Below are 18,007 nucleotides of genomic sequence, written 5' to 3'. Positions count from 1 at the left end.
ACCAGTTCGAACCGTTTCTGGATTCTTTTCGTGAAATGATGGAGGTAAGATTTGTACATTCTTACATGTGGTTGTTTCGGTCATGGCAGTTGATGACTTGGTGAGACATGGTTGAATTTTCGATTATGCTTGCTGGTCGATGTTATGTTACCTTTCCTGCTGTCGTTTACGGTGCGGAATGTTTCATTTGAAAACATGGGGCTCGTCGAAGTCGTGTTTGATTTTGTGGACAAATCCCTTAATCTCCTGTTGTTTTGAAGTCTTTCTGTTATTGGCTGTCAGAGTTTTTAACCACAAGGCTACCCCACAGCCATGCATCTATGGTGAAAAGCATTGGGCCGGGGATAGAAAACTGGGCGGTGTAGTCGAGATTCGATTATGTACATGCAGCCGTCATATAGCTGAAATACTGCCGAGTTTGGCGTTAAACAACAATCACTCACATGATCTTGAAGCACGATAATTGTAAGATGAGGCATTTCAAACTTGACGTTTTGGGACCAGTTGTTCGTAATGCTGCAACAAAGTGTCAAACATTCATTCACCTGGTACGAGTCGCGGCAACCTGATTTGAAGGTGGCTCACTCCTCTTGCAGCGCATGACCAAGTTCAGTAAATGCGGTCAGCAGCCTGTTAGGTTAACAGACACATCACAAACAATGAGGGAAGGGGCCTCAGCTCTTGCTAGGCATGGTACTCTGTCTGCTGTGAGATGAAAACTTATGATTTGTACACATGTATTGTCCTGAAAGACAAAATGTTGAGCAACACACTTCAGAAAAATGTGTCAGTACGTTTTCACGACAGTACTTTCCAGTCATTCTTGATTGCATAATACTCACTGGGGCTCACTCAGTCATAGTGAGAACACCTATTCCCTAACCTGATGAACTGCTTAATCTATCAACATGTCCCAGATTGTGATGACACAACTTTATGTATGATCAACTTCTTTATTTTAACAACTGCAGGGTTTTGATATAGGTTCTTAAACTGTTTTCAAGCATATGTTCTATACCAGCAACTTTCAGAACGCCACACAAACAAATCACGTCTCAGACTAACACTGAGTCACTTGACACAACCACACCCATCAAGATCTACAAAGTGAACCAGTACTGGTGTCAAAATATGACAAATATGACGTACGTTTAGTGAGCGACTTTAGGTTTAATTTTTTTACCAGTATCAAGAAATGGTTATTTTTAAATGGTTAAATGCATTAACCATCTGGCTACCTAACTGGCGCACAACACTAAGCCACTGAGCATGGAGATGAGCTGCATGTACACTATTCCTCATGTTCCAGCTTATAACTTTTATGGCTTAATATCAGAAATGTTCCGCTAAGTCAAATTGTCAGCTATTTGTTTCTTTTCCTTTGCATAACTGGCATGAAGTTTGGTGTTGCATGCTCAGTCTTGCTGATCCCCCAAAATAGTCATGATCCCTTAGTCTCTAACCTAAGTATATTTGCCAATAACACAGGCAGAAGGAATGTATGTTTTGGTTTTTGATTAACCCTGTACACAGCAATCAATATTCCAGCCTTGTAAATCATCAACTCTGGACCAAACAATGCAGTGATCAACAACATCTATGCAATATTGGGAGACGATAATGTGCCAACGAACCTGATCACCCAATCTCATGAGTTGCCTCTTATGACATGCATGGATCACTGCAGGTCAGTACTAACCCAGATCAGATACATGACACAACAGGATGGTTTGAAAACACTGTATACTTTAGCAAAGAATCAACATCTGTTATAAACACACTACAGACAATATGCCGTCGCACGAGACATGATGATACAACATGTACAAATTGTCATGCAAATTGTACTGAAATGCTTATTACTATATGTCTGACTTTCCAGTGACTTTGCAAAGAAGCTCCTATGGGAGGAAAGCCTTAAGGGTAACACAATCTAACAGTTATCTTTTTGATGAAACCAACAAGAACCTGAACCTTACTGATAAATTCAGAAACATAATTAGGGTGAAGCAGGATTTGAGCCCCTGATAGGGATGATCATAGTATTCTAGCATGACAAAGGGATGCAACTCTGCCAAGCAATTTTCAGCTCCTGAGATGACTGGACTTCCAGTTTTTGCAGGTGAACATGTATATCATGATAAAGACATATATATCCTGTTATAGCAGTGACTGATTCTCAGTTCCTGTAATAGCTCAAAACATCAAGCACGAGGTCTTTGGTAACCAGTGAAGTGCCTCGCTTTAATGAATGCAATACTGCAATTAATGTTTGACCTCAAATGAGCGATCAAAGCATAAGTAAAATCATTCTCAAAAATGAATTACATTGACATCTGGCAATTACAAATTATTGGCACTTTTGACATTTACAGACTTCAGAGGAATCACCTTGTTATGTCAAAAATTTATGATTACTTTTAGTAGTACAAAATGCCCAAATGCTCGAACTAAACATGCACAATGCAGTCTAGCCTATAATAAAGGTTAAACATAGGACTCACTGATGTAGTGAGTTTAGCTTTATACCGCACTCAGCAACATGTATTCCATCTACATGGCGGCTGTCTTTAAATAATCAAGTCGAACCAGACAATCCAGTGATCAACAGCATGAACATCAATGTACACAACTGGAATATGATGACATGTGTCAAACAAGTCAGTGAGCTTTATCATCCAATCCAGTTAGCTGCCTTTTACAACAAGCAGGGTTATGGAAGATCAACTCTAACCGGCATCTTAACAGGTATGCATTGTTATAAAACACAGCTACTGGACACTAAATCTTACAAGTTGTCCTTAGGTAATGTTCTGCTGTGACACCTCATGTGTCTTTGCAGGTGAGTTTCTAACCTCATCGCCACACACACTGCATGTGAAAGCCTTCATCTATTTCACTCTGTTGTGAATCCTCATGTGAACCTTCAAGTTACTTGCTGTCGAAAACGCTTTCCCACACTCACTACAAGCATGAGGCTTAACACCACTGTGAGATCTCATGTGTTCCTTGAGACTGCTTGATCGCGCTAAGTGTTTGCCACACAACGTACACTTATAAGGTTTCTCTCCACTGTGACACCTCATGTGTGACTTCAGGTTACCTGACACAGCAAATGTTTTCCCACATTCGCCACACTGGTAAGGCTTGACTCCACTGTGAAACTGCATATGTCGTTCAAGTTGACTACGTGTTGTAAACGCTTTCCCACACTCACTACACTCAGAAGGCTTGATTCCATTGTGAGTTTTCATGTGTTCATTGAGACTGCTTGATCGCGTGAAGCATTTGCCACACAATGTACACTTGTAAGGTTTCTCTCCACTGTGACTTCTCATGTGTGCATTCAGGTTACCTGATTCTGCAAATGTTTTCCCACATTCACCACACTGATAAGGCTTGACTCCACTGTGAAACCGCATATGCCGCTCAAGCTGATTACTTGCTGTAAACGCTTTCCCACACTCACTACACTCAAAAGGCTTGATTCCATTGTGACGTTTCATGTGTGTTGTTAAGTTACTTGATATCGTAAACGACTTATCACACTGACTACACTTGTAAGGCTTCACTCCACTATGGCACCTCATATGGATGTGTAGATTACTTTGTCGTGCGAATGTTTTTCCACACTCACCACACTCAAAAGGCTTGAAACCATTGTGACATTTCATGTGAGTATGTAGGTGCTCGAGCTGAGTAAATGCTGTCCCACACTCTACGCACACATAAGGCTTGAGCCTCTCTTGCAGGTTACTTGACTGAGTGGATCCTTCAGTACACTCAGTACACTTGTACGGCTTATCACCAGTCTGACACACCAAGGGTGTCTTCTGGTTCCCTGGTCTGTTGAATGCCTTCCCACACTCACTGCACTCATATGACTTGATACCATGCTCATCTAATACTTGCTTCAAGGGATGACTTGTTTCTAGAAACTCTTTCTCACATCCAGAATTGTGATTGTTAGTGGCACTTGTCAGTATTTGACTTTGTAGTTCCATGACGTTTCAGACAGCTGCGTCTCAAGTATGACCATCAGAGATCTGTCAGTACATCCTCTGTTTGGACATCCTCAGGACACAACTGCAAAGCAGACACAGAACCAGTTAACGTGTGATTTTCACTCCTGGATGCCAGCTTAACCTTGGGATCATTATGCCATGTGATATGACTTATGTTTAGATTGCAAAAACCAAATTTCTTCCTTCTCATGACAAATGATTATGCCTACCTAAATATTCAGAAATTAAAAGCAATGTTTATACATACCACCCCACCATCCACAAATCCCAAGAAATCAACTCTTTTCCTCTGTCAATCCCTCAAGCTAATTTTTATAACTGTCACATTTCTTGGAAACGAACATGCCTTTAAATATTGAAATCGGAACATATGATCCCTATGGAACTGTAGTCATTAATTCGTCTTTTTGCGAAGCAAGTTCTCATCAGAAGATCAGTAATCGGATCGAAGGTACGGGTAACGTTTACATCTTTAAGATTTTACGACTGTTTCTTTGATCATGTTTGTATCACAGGGGCTTGTATTGCTGGGTCCAAAAAGCGTACACTGATATCCATACACATTATCCTTCTTTATATATGTATGGATATCAGTGTACGCTTGTTGGACCCAGGACGTATTACTTTCAGTCTGATAGAGACATTGCCCAAGCTGTCTTCAAAACAGAAGATAACGTGAACATTATTTACATACACGTAAATATCTGACATGAACAAACACTTGCATATAAGTTCGTCTTTATAAACGTTTAATACCATATAGTTACCAGCATGACCATGCCCATGTCCATTGATGAATGCACTTTACTAATTTGCAACAAAGGCGAGTTTGGAAGAATCCAGTCAGTCTTCGTTGACGATCGAGTTCACCCATCAAAGGGAAGTCACTCTACATGACTCCTTATCAATGCATAGTTCGGTCTGTCGCTTCTTGAAACCATGTTCGAACCTTACTCTCTCTTTGAGAATGTTTGTCAGATTTTCAAGCGTCTCTTACGCCCCCCAAAAAACATTGAGATAAAATGGTGCAGGAAGTATATAGTCTATTCAGTCTAATTTCAAATGTTAGTAGTCTTACATTTCCACCAGTCAATAATGTATGGTTGTAGCCCTTGATCTATATACACAACTACATTTAAAGTGAGTAATGTACATTCTAAGTTGCTTTTATCAATATTATATCAATATTATCAATATTCCAGCAATATCACGACGAGCTTCACACATTGTACCTACAAAAAGTGCAATGAGTATTTGACGTGACTTCCATAGATTTACATGTAAATTTAGCGTAGGATAAATGATTTTCTTAAATTCAATCTTCTTGAGATCCAAGTCAAATTTTACACATTTGTGAGTAATCATCTTACCTTCAGTGACATAATTTATATAATTTTCCTTTGTTGTTTTTATCACATGGGAACAATTTAATCGTGTATACAGTGTGGTGACCTCCTTTAACATGGCGACCTGTGTGGGATTGTGCATTGTCGAACCATACGTAAGTTGATAAATGTGGTGTCATTAGTTAAATAGTGGTCGGAGAATTGAACTGAAACTATGTGCGAAGAGCAGAGATGATTTCAAAATTTATTGTGAAATCTGACAAAGATCCTTCCAAAACTCTATGAAAAGTACCTATTGCTTTATTGACGGAGGTACCGATCTTCACCTATGGTGATGCATGACCGTTCACTTCTTGGCGTGTCTACGGTGATGCCCGTCTCTATGTTGCGCTGAATAAGCCTTATAACCATGATACGGTGGCATCCGAGTGCGTTCGCAACAGCAGAGACCATATCTATTATATGGTCTCTGGCAACAACATTGTACGACTACCCATCTGTTCTTTCTCTTCAGCTGATATATATTTTTCGTAATATCATTCTGATCTCTAATCGTTTTGGCGATTGATTTTGCTACTTGTAAACAGAAAACGGAAAAAATATCCTTTGCAAGCAAAAAATGTTAGATGTGTGTAAACACTTTTTTTCACAATATCATAGCTACGTTTACTTGTTTTCACTAATGTAAATCAGCAGAAAATGTTTTAAAACAGTGAAATCATAGGAATGATTCTTTTACAATGTTATACACTCTACAACAGCTGTTTCTTGTTTTGATAGTTGAAAAATTGTGACTTTAAATGCTTTACCTTTGTTCCAAAGCAGAATTTCCTTTCTTTTGGCCATCCAAATCACTGTTATCATGGTTATTGGTTTGTTTCGGCATTGTTGAAAATAGGACAATTTAATTCTTCTGAAAAACATTCACTTCATCTAAATATGAGAAATTTCTTTTGTGATTTGCATAAAACTGTGTTGTTCAGCTTTCTTGTAAACTAATGCCTTCTAACACACCTTCGATAGTTTTTCAGTAATTCATAAAGGTAGAAGGGTAACGATTCTTTTGGTGTTCATTGTAGTTTATAGAAACTAAAAGTTTTGAAACTATAATTAAATAAAATAACGATGGCCCCACAGAAATTCTTCATTTCCCGAACTTGCGGTGATCTGGACTTGTCACACATTTGTGACTTGTATGGGTTTCAGGGTCTGTATGACAGACTACTTTGGGACATGTGAATGAGTGAGCTTCACACATTGTACCCGTGTACCTTTTGAACATTGTACCTCCCCAGAGACGGCCCCAGACCCAGCAAAGTGAGTGAATATTGTTTTGATGCAGACTTCAGTTTCTTACCGAGACAAATCCAACCTGTTTGACCCAAACGCTGCTTTGACCTTGTGACGGTTGTGTGCGTGCATCTTTACCTTCTGACGATGTCCGTGTGGGTTGTTAGCTGTTGGACCTAGTTCAGCTAGGTGTATGCCTTGGCAGGAACATGACTTTTAGCTAGCTGAACTATGTTGGACCATTAAAAAGACTCTCCCAATTGCTGTCAAACGTGGCATTTCTTTTGTGTGCTTTTTCTTACGATGATCCCAATATCTTAAGAGTATGTAAAGATAGTGGAGGTGCAGCCTCAGCGAGTTTACGTTTTCGCTGCACTCAGCAATTCTCCAGCTATATGATGGTTATATCCGTAAATAATCGAGTCTGATCAACAGTATGAGCATATATCTACGCAATTTGGATACAGCGACGTGTCAACCAAGTCAACAAACATGGCCTCTTACGATAAGCATAATTTGCTGAAGATCAGATATAGCTCAGATATTCATGGGTCTGCCTTAGGAGAGACTAAAGAAAACATATGGCTGACCACGGCATGACATAGAAGTATTCCGTCAAAAGCCCACCAAACTGAACAAGACAAACCATCTGGTCAGCTGAGTATGAGACATAAGAAATCAGCCAGGCTATTCTCGAAACGTTCGTAATCTTACAAACTTCGTAAGCCAATTCTTAAGACATTGGCTACGATCAAAGTTATGAATTCTTAGGGCTACGAACGTTTGGAGAATAAGGGCTACGATCAAAGTTACGAATTCTCTAAGCCTATCCACTGCAATCAACGTACCAGATATTATGCTTGTGTACCAGCTATCATGACAAACATTACTCTAGGGAGCCAAAACTTTTAAGCCAGTAGGTGAATGAGTATGATTTTACGCTGTTTCATTCCAGCAATATATGTAGGGGACACCAGAAATTGGCTTCACACATTATTCCCATATTGGCAGATGAGCAGAAGCTGTAACCACCAGGTGACGCACGGCTCCTTCAGTGTTTTTAAAATACTGTATTTGTAGGTATACATTTCAGTTTGTTGTAATTGATAAAGATAGTATATAATATTTCCTGTTTCTTTATCTCTTGTGAGGTGAGATGAAAGACAACAAATATGCTCTGACATGCATGTAGCTGAATGTTTGGCTGCTCGTTTCTCCCACATAAATGTGGGAAATGTTATGAATTTATGAATAATAAATTGCACATTTTCGAATACATTGCACTTCCTTTTCTTTCAGAAACTGCACTGGAAAAACTTTCTTCTCACTTCCAGCTTAAAGCAATCCATATCTCAGCAGCCAACATGGTAACCAGTATAATTTGGTATGGAGCTTGGTCTTGGGTCACCTGCCCTGCTCTGTCTGGACCGCTTCTTCAGTCATTTAGTCCTCTTTCAAATAGCCCTTTTGTGGAGCCCTTTGACTTTTGAAGAGAACAAAATTATTTTCTTTATTTCAAATCAACTATCTAATACAATTCATATGTGACAACAGCAAGTTCTTCAGTCTAAAGCTACAGATTTATCATCCTAAAGTTTAACAATGGAAACCCAACTCAGACACATACTAATTCCAAGTCAGCAAGCACTACAGACTGAATGTCAGATCTGGGTAACAACCATGAGACTGTGCTAGCCACAAGACCATGCTAAGAGATAGCCAAGTAGTCAAAGCATTCACTTGTCTTGCTGAATTCAAAGACCCCTGTTTGATTCCCCACATGGGTACAACATAAGAAGCCCATTCATGGTGTCCTTCGCCATGATATTGCTAGAATATTGCTAAAAGTGGCCTAAAACTAAACTAACTTGCTCACCGATAAGGTCATGGAGGTGGTCAAGTCTTTTGAGAGGAGTATGTATGAATATGTCCAAGTGTCACTTCATAATGATCCATAGGATGCTAGTGTGGATATGTTCTTACACAAAACTGTATTCTCACAATATTCATAACATTTATTTTCCAAACACAATACATGAAGACATGTTGGAGGTAGGTAACATGACAGCTATATGACATCAGGTGAACCATAACCGAAATCTGACAGTGGAAGGTTTCCACACCTAGTTCACAGTGCCAGAAAACTTGATAAAACTTCAAACACTTTTTCTTCATGTGTGTCAAGACGTTGATGCAGCACATCTGAGTTACAATCAAGCATGCTCTTTGAAAGAAAAGCTCCAAATACATCAGAAAACTCTTTCTCAACATTCAAGGTCTAAGTGAAATTTTGAAGTTCCATCACACACTGGTACAATAATTACATTCAAGTTGTGCTGAAGGGTCATTTATAACAAGTGCATTTCAGGACATGCCCTTCTGTCAATGACATTCAGACAAAAACAGTACTGTAACAAACAGTATTGATTCCTACTGGCTAGGTTGCTCATACTGGGTTGTCTTGACTAGACTCATTACAGATTGCCACCATATGCAGTGACACCCACATAAGTAAACTAGTGACGGGTTGCAACCCTGGATATGTAAACCTTTCTCTCTGGTCCCGGCAATTGCCCTTAATATTTATCATTCCACCTCAGTATTCCGTATTTCGGAATCACGTGAGAGATGTGTGCATGCGCATGCGCTGAGTAATCAGTTCGTGTGAGTTGTTTAATCAGTCTACTTTGTTTGAGTTAATGAGGTGAAAATTTGTCATCTACTACGTTTTCAAGAAGTTTTGGAAGAATCCATTTGACGTAGTGCTTGCTCATCTCCCAAAGGGTTGCTGCGACGAAGTGAAACTTCGACAGAAAACCTCCAGGATTTGGAGTTTTCAAGAATTGTTTTGACCGATACGGCCACTGGTCGTGGTCTGCCAAAATGGCGATGTCAGGGGTAAAAGGACCCAGCGGGCGACCCGGTGCCAAAGAGCACAGAGACATGTTTGACTTCATTGAAAACCTCACTGAGGTAAACTGTGGTGCATCAACTTCAGACACGACCTCCACTGGAGGAATGTCTATCTCTAAACGAGATTCCTATTCAGTTCAGGCTGAGGGTGGTCAGGGAGGCAGTGACCTAGATTCCGTCGCACAATCCCAGTTGGGAGACACCCTGAAGGCGATCCTTGCGGGACAGAGCGCTCAGACAGCGGCCATGCGTGAAATCAGTGAATCTCTCGCTAAATTTAGAAACAAACCGGAGCTCAGCGAGAAAGGCTGAGGACGAGCAAGTGCTTCCGAGCGAAAGAAAGATGGCGGCGCCCATGTACATGACAGCGGATCGTCCAACGAAGACATGATTGACTCTCTTGTGAACGACTGCATAGACAGTGGTAGAGATTGTGATTCTCATGCTGACGACAATGAGGAAACAACCGATTTCGACAGTTTGTTGATGGACATGACAGATTTTTTTGCAGAAGATGATGGCACAGGTCCGATGATCTCGGATAGCCTAGCCAAGTCCGTGAATGATGGATTATCAAAGGCACCGAATATGGACAAACTCAAGGCCGTTTTAGAAACCTACAAGACACCAAAGAATCTTGAGTATCTCGTTGCACCAAAAGTGAACGAAGTTATCTGGAAGGAAGCCCGTGCACGGACACGTACTCGGGACATTGAACTGCAAAATACTCAAGGAATGATAGCAAAGGCTATCGTCCCGGTGGTCCAAATCATGGACACGTTGATGACGGCAGTTGTCAAAAAAGAACAAGTTAACCCAATCGAAATTCTTGGCCAAGCTAAAGATTCTTTGAGGATTTTGATTGGAGCACAGACAGACTTAAATGTGAAAAGGCGAGATAATTTCAGACCTGATCTACAAGGACCTTACAAGCGCTTATGTGGGCCAAACATTGTCACAACAACCAGTCTCTTTGGTGATGAATTGCCCAAGAACATAAAAGACATTACAGAGAGTAAAGAACTCGGCAATAAGTTACATGCATCAGTGAAGCCAAACTACAACAGTAAGGGAGGCTACCAGTACCAACATGGTGGGAAAAGATTTCCAGGGAACAGATTTAAACCATATGAACCTTTTGCTAACCGGAAAAGTGACTCCGGGAAAGGCAAGTAAACTCTTTCAGGAATGGGTAGAGGGAAGATGGCAACCAACAACAAGTCAGGTCCTTTTTTAGGGCAACGTCCAAATTGGCCCAGACAAGAGAGGAAACATTGATAAAGGGTGACACTTGTCTCAATGAGGTGAGATATGAAAATCAAAATTTAGCCCTTAAAAACACTCCTTTCAATTTCACAGCGGGAAAGCTGAGTAAACATTATGAGACTTGGGAATGTTTAACTTCTGACTCTTGGACCCTGTCTTGTGTGGCAGGAGCAAGCATTGAATTCCTCAATATGCCTCTACAAACCAGTGTTCCTACTCCCCTCAATTTTCATACCAAAGAGAAGGAAAAGATTGATTTTGAGGTAAAGGATATGCTTCAAAAAGGTGTAATTGAAAAATGCTGTCATGAACCTGGAGAGTACATCTCAAATATTTTCTGCCAGGTAAAAAAGGACAATTCACTTAGAATTATTCTCAATCTGCGCAGCCTTAATGAAGATGTTGATTCGTCTCATTTTAAGATGGACACCTTTAAATCAGCTCTATATTTGGTTGAGAAAGACTGTTATTTTGCATCGGTTGATCTTAAGGATGCATATTATTCTGTTCCAATCTGTACTAGAGACAGGATATACCTTCGGTTCTATTGGGGAAGTGATTTGTATCAATTTACATGTTTGCCAAATGGTCTAGCTTCTGCCCCAAGACTCTTTACTAAGCTTTTGAAACCAGTTTTTTCTTCATTGAGGAAGCAGGGGTTTGCGAATACTGCCTATATATTGACGATTCTCTACTCATGGGTAAGACCAAGGATCAGTGCTCAGAAAATGTGAGTTCCACTGTCAAGTTACTTGACAATTTGGAATTTACAGTGCACCCTGTGAAGTCAGTTTTACAGCCCACCAAAGTGATCACTTATTTGGGCTTTGTTATAGATAGTAGTACCATGACAGTAAATTTGACTTTTGAGAAGATCAACAAAATCAAGACCATGTGCCATGACATACTAAAAGCGACAAAACTGACTGTCCGAGACTTAGCGGTAGTGATTGGCCAAATGAATGCGAGTGCACATGGTGTGAACTACGCACCTTTACATTTCAAACATTTGGAAATAGTGAAAAACACTGCCTTAAAACAGGCCAAGGGAAATTATGATGGACCTGTTAATTTGGATGAAACTTGTGTGAGGGACCTAAAGTGGTGGATACAAAATGTGGGAAAATTACCTGTATCACTTGGCTACCATCACCCAGACTTTGTTGTTAAAACAGATGCATCCAAAACAGGTTGGGGGGGAGTGTGTGGTGATGAGAGTGCTAGTGGTCACTGGTCACAAGAAGAAAGCACAATGCACATTAACTGTTTAGAGCTTACTGCTGTTGCTATGGTATTAAGATCCTTGTGTGGACACTTATCTCACTCTCACATCAGAATAATGCTAGACAACACAACCGCTGTGGCATACATCAACCACATGGGTGGTACCAAATTGGAATGTAACTCTATCAGCAGGGACCTTTGGGAATGGTGTATAGAGAGACATTTGATGATTTCAGCAGCACACTTACCAGGTGTTAGCAATACTGAGGCTGACTGGCATTCGAGGAACATCTCTGATGATAAGGAATGGAAACTAGATCACAATGTTTTTGGAGAGATTACAAACATATTTGGTGTTCCATGTATAGATTTATTTGCCTCTCGCCTAAACCACCAGATAAAACGCTATGTTTCTTGGCATTATGACCCTGGTGCTGAGGCAATTGATGCTTTCTCGTTGTTTTGGGGCACCTCATATTGCTATGTTTTCTGTCCCTTTAGTGTTATTGGAGCAGCTCTGAGGAAGATTCAGCAAGAAGAGGCAGATGTGCTGATGATAATGCCACTGTGGACAACCCAACCCTGGTTCACCAAGCTGCTTCAATTGTTGACAGACTGTCCAAGATTGCTCCCCAAGTCATCGAATCTGCTGCGACTGGTCAATTGGCCAGAAATCACACATTCACTCCACAGAAAGCTTCAGCTCGAAGCCGTGAAATTATCAGGGAAAGTCTGCAAAGTGAAAACTTTTCACAACCAGCTGAGGACATTATCCTGCAGTCATGGTGAAATTCAACACCCCAGCAATATGGGAGTTATCTCCAAAAGTGGATGTGTTTTTGCAATGGAAAAAATGTTAATCCCTTTTCACCTTCTCTAAGGCATTGCCTCGACTTCCTGGCATCACTATACAAGAAAGGGTTAAGCTATTCTGCAGTTAATACGGCTAGATCTGCTTTGTCAACTGTTGTAAAGATTCAGGGTGTGCCATTTGGACAACATGTCACTGTGGCACGGTTTATTAAAGGTGTATTCAACATAAGACCAGCATTACCTCGATACAACGTCACATGGGATGTTCGGCAAGTCATTAATTTTCTAAAGGCTTATGATGAAGCGGAATCATTAAGACACCTTTCATTGAAGTTGACTACACTTATCCTGTTGTTGTCAGGCCAAAGACTTCAGTCACTTCACATTATTGACTGTAGAAATGTGGACATATCAGAGACATGCGTCAAGATTCGGTTTGGAGACCTTCTTAAGCAGAGCCGCCCAGGATACCACCAAGAGGAACTGTCTCTAGCCAGCTACCCTGAGAAAGAACTGTGTGTTGTCACTCTGATGAGGATATATCTTAATCTCACCAGACACATTTGTGGCAGTGAAACAGCTTTGTTCATTACAACACAAAAGCCCTATCGGAGAGTTTCTAAGGACACCATAACCAGATGGGTAAAAACAATACTGAACAATGCTGGAATTGACATGAACATTTTTAAACCACACAGTATAAGATCTGCATCAACCAGCAAAGCAAGCGCTGCCAAAGTACCACTAAAAACTATCCTACATACTGCTGGATGGAGTAATGACTGTACTTTTGCAAAATTCTGTAACAAGCCAGTTTCTCTTGCAAGCAACTTTAGCAAGGCAGTTATGTTATCTGAGTAGATGTATTAACATCTGAAGGTATATATCTCTATACTGGGATGTGAACATGATTTTAAGAACTCTAAGAGTGGTTGACATTACTATCCCTACAGTGTACAGTATGCTGAAAGATTGTTACTTTCTCTTGATAACTTTGCATTTTTATACTACCTGATGTTTGTAGTGACTTGAGGTAAATCGTGTTTTAGACACATGATCCTCCAGTAAATCATTAAATAGTTGAATATGACATCTTGACTGATACTTTACAGAAATTTGATTCCTTCTCTAAAAGCTCACGTGATTCCGAAATATGGAATACTGAGGTGGAATTTAAAAATTAAACGAGACTTACCTGTAAGTTGAAGTTTAATTCTAATTCCACCGATGTATGGAGTATTGAGGGATTACGTGCCCTCCACTCCCAACCCTTGGACACAAGGAATCAGCATTTCTACTTTAAAGACTGATTACTCAGTGCATGCGCACATTGCACGTAATCCCTCAATACTCCATACATCGGTGGAATTAGAATTAAACTTCAACTTACAGGTATGTCTCGTTTAATTTTTAAATTAACACAGACATGACCATGATTATCAGTATCATGTCTAGCAACCAGCATTCTCCCAATGGACTGTAATATTGTGATTATCATTTTGTGCCAAAGAACTGTAATATTTTAACATCAATTGACTACTAATTGTCAAATGTACCAAAGACATTTATTCTCACTCAGGACCATCACAGTTGTTGTGCAGAACATTGTTTATCATAATACAATACAACTTTAAATTTTCCTTCAAAAGGGAGATGTGACATACGTAACTAATTTAGCTAGCATCTAATAGTCTATTCACAGACTATCAGTATTGTAGACTAGCGATGTATTTACGACCAATCAGATCAGCCCATTAAATTCACTGTCATCCATCTTTATAGTTGTAAATATCACAATTTCAGTTAAAACCTTCTGTTTTGAATGACATACTGTTCATTTGAAAACTGAATGAATGTAAACCTTACTCTAAACATCTCAGGGAATTCTGAGGTTCTGATTAGGTTGGTGGAATTTACAGTTAAGTGAGGCTTACCTGTAAGGTGAAGATTCCACCAACCTAAGAAGAACAGAGGGATTACGTGCCCACCCATAATGTTGATTCCCACCAATTTGGTGGTGTTAAGGTTTACATTTATTATCAAAATCTGACTTCTCACGTAATCCCTCAGTTCTTAGGTTGGTGGAATCATAGTCAATCATCACCTTGCAGGTAAGTCTCGCTTAACTGTAAATTCTCATTTAATTTTATAATTCCACCTCCCTATTCCATACTATCATGATCATGTGAGATGTGCGCATGTGCCGAGTCATCAGTTTATGTGAGTCAGTTACTAATTGTTTTAAAATTGAGAGTTTTGTTTTTCAAGATACGTTGTGTTCAAGAAGAAAACTGAGCTGGAAATTTGTCAGAGGGATTGGAAAGTGACCAGGAGTGTATATCTTGGATATTATTAGAAACACCGTAGCTTTGCTATTTCTAAGTTTGGAAACTTGTGACAGAGGGTACTGCCTGGGGGGAAAATGGAGACATAAGCGGGTGAGGGGGTCGCTGACCCAAAACAGACAAACGTTATTTGTTAAGGTATCACAAACTATGCACAGTGGTTCCGCTGTAACAAACACTGGCAAATCTACTGATATGTCGCCCAAAGACGTTTATTATGAAGGGGTGAGTGACGAGGAAGCACCATCAGACATGACAATCCCAACCTGGCACAGAGACTCTAGACTGCAATTTTCCCAACAAATACTGGCTCAGGGTATTGTCCCTGTACTGAGAATAGTGGAACTACTAATAAGAACCACCCATAAGAAATCGCCAGATGCAGGGCAGCTATTGGGACTAGCTATGGATGCCACAAAAATGCTTGTTGGGGCACATACAGACATCTAACCAACAAAAAGAGAAGAGAGTCAGTGAAAGCAGATCTCTTTGGTGTAAACAAACGGATATGTTCTGGGAAGATTGTTACAACAGGATCCCTCCTAGGAGATGACTGTGTGAAAAAGCTAAAGGCACTTCAAGATACTAAAGATCTTGTTACGAAAATATCAAATACCAATGGGCAGGGTGGAAAATCCAGACCAAACCATATGCCCCACCTCGCCAGCAGTACCCACAGCAGAACTACCCTCAGCAGAACCAAACTTCAAAGAAAGGGGAATATAGCAAGGCAAGTCAACAAAACAGGGGCTACAGAAACTCTGAGCGATCAGTGCCCTTTTTAGGACAACACCCCAGGGGACCAAAGATGGGACCCAAACAACATTACTAAAGAGAAACAAAGCCAGTTTAGCAATGAACTAGAAAACACACCACAAAACTTTTGTCGCTGGCAAAGTTAGTACATATTATGATAACTGATTAGATATCACCTCCGACCCATAACTAACCTCTTCCACTGGACTATTCACTCCATTGTGACGCTTCATGTGTTTGGTCAAGCTACATGACCGTGCAAAAGCTTTCCCACAAACTTTACAGAGGAAAGTCTTGGTTCCATTGTGACACCACATGTGCTTGGTCACACTACATGACCGTGCAAAAGCTTTCCCACAAACTTTACAGAGAAAAGGCTTGACTCCACTGTGGCTCAAAAGATGTCTCTTCAGGGTACTTGACTGTGCAAATGCTTTATCACATTCAGTACACTTATAAGGCTTGACTCCACTGTGATGCCTCATGTGTCTCTCAAGGTCATTGGTTCGTGTGAAGGCTTTCCCACAAACACCACACACATAGGGCTTGACACCAGTGTGCCACTTCATGTGTGCATTCAGAATACCTTGTTCTAGACAAGCCTTCCCACACACAGTGCACTCAAAAGGCTTGTCTCCGCCATGGATTTTCTTATGTGTGTTCAGCTTGTATAAATCTGTAAAAGTTTTCCCACATTCGACACATTTATGAGGCTTAATCCCACTATGAGTCTTCATGTGAGCCTGCAGGCTACCTAACAGTGCATACTCTTTGCCACATTCGTTGCATACATACGCTTTGATGTCACTGTGACACTTCATATGTCGCTTCAAGTTTCTTGCTGTGGTAAATGCTTTCTCACACTCTTTACACTCAAAACATCTGATCTTGTTGTGAGCCAGCATGTGTCGCTGCAAGGAGCAGGACCGGGGAAAAGCTTTTCCACACTCATTACACATGTAGTTCTTGCTTCCATTGTGCTTGACCATGTGCCTGCTCAGGCCACCTGACTGTACAAAGGCTTTACCACACTCTTTACACTTGTAGGGCTTGATGCCGCTGTGTCGTCTCATGTGTATCCGTAGAGTGCCTGATTCTGTGAATGTTTTGCCACACACAGTGCACTCAAAAGGCTTAAGACCAGTATGAACCCTTTTGTGTTTGTTCAGATCACTGGTTGTGTAACATGTTTTACCACACTGATCACACTGATGTGGCTTGATGCCACTGTGGATCATCATGTGTGTCTGCAGGTTTCTTGCTGTTGACAATCCTTTGCCACACTCTTTACACTTAAATACACGTTTCTCAACATCACTTGATCTTGTATTCTCTTTTTCAGTGGAACTGTCTGATGAGGAGATGCTCTCATCATTTGGTACCTGGTTTTCAGGTTCCATTATGATGAATCAGAAGTTACCTCCCTTTGATGTTACAGGAGAAGCAATGAATATATCTGAAAAGAAAGATACAAAGATCTATAAGGAATCTGAACAGTAAATTTTCAAATGTAAATAGTAGTTATCATTCTTGATACTTAAATATCATAAATGATATCTATAATAATATAGGACATGCAGCATTTACAAACTATATAGCTATTGTACATACTGAATACAGGATCAGAGAATTCAGCCAGAAGGCTCTGTAGTGCACCTCAAAATCACACAAGAAGGCAAAGTCATCAATGTCCAGAACAACAGAAAAATACTCTTCATGAAATTGTCTATTAGTTATGATTACAGCATGTAAATGTTTTGGTGTGCATGTGGCAGAGAGGAAGCAGAGTATTGTAAGGTTTTACTGGTCTGCTCATGGAAAGAACACCACCACCAAATTCAGTCAAGGTAAAAAATTGTTGCCATGGAAACGCAAAAACTTTTTTATTCAAATATTAAAATGTACCAAAATGCAACAGTATAGCCTTACACCTATCTATGTGCCAAGTTTAGTAAAGAAATAGTGAACGGTTTTAAAGTTCTGCTCCAGAAAAGAGCACAACCACCAATTTCAGATGAAGTCAAACTTG

General features: G+C 40.2%; 1 protein-coding gene across 2 annotated transcripts; it reads right to left on the bottom strand.

Annotated features, from left to right (window-relative positions):
- Nucleotides 1-1,728: 1,728 nt before the first annotated feature.
- LOC137273352 (zinc finger protein ZFP2-like) lies at nt 1,729-17,434 on the bottom strand. Of its 2 annotated transcripts, none has more exons than XM_067806002.1 (2): nt 16,173-17,434; nt 1,729-4,086 (listed from the first exon to the last, which is right to left on the bottom strand). In XM_067806002.1, exons 1-2 carry the CDS (start codon nt 17,376-17,378, stop codon nt 4,039-4,041), a joined length of 1,254 nt encoding a protein of 417 aa, XP_067662103.1. In that variant the 5' UTR covers nt 17,379-17,434; the 3' UTR covers nt 1,729-4,038. The 2 variants fall into 2 exon arrangements, with proteins under 2 accessions (XP_067662103.1, XP_067662195.1); XM_067806094.1 differs by lacking the exon at nt 16,173-17,434 and adding an exon at nt 4,793-4,874 and having other exon boundaries at nt 2,651-4,086.
- Nucleotides 17,435-18,007: the final 573 nt, after the last annotated feature.

Source organism: Haliotis asinina, chromosome 1, assembly GCF_037392515.1.
Source record: "Haliotis asinina isolate JCU_RB_2024 chromosome 1, JCU_Hal_asi_v2, whole genome shotgun sequence".
NCBI lineage: Eukaryota > Metazoa > Mollusca > Gastropoda > Lepetellida > Haliotidae > Haliotis > Haliotis asinina.
The sequence above is the reverse complement of the archived record's forward strand: the minus strand, read 5'-3'. Positions and strand labels throughout refer to the sequence as shown.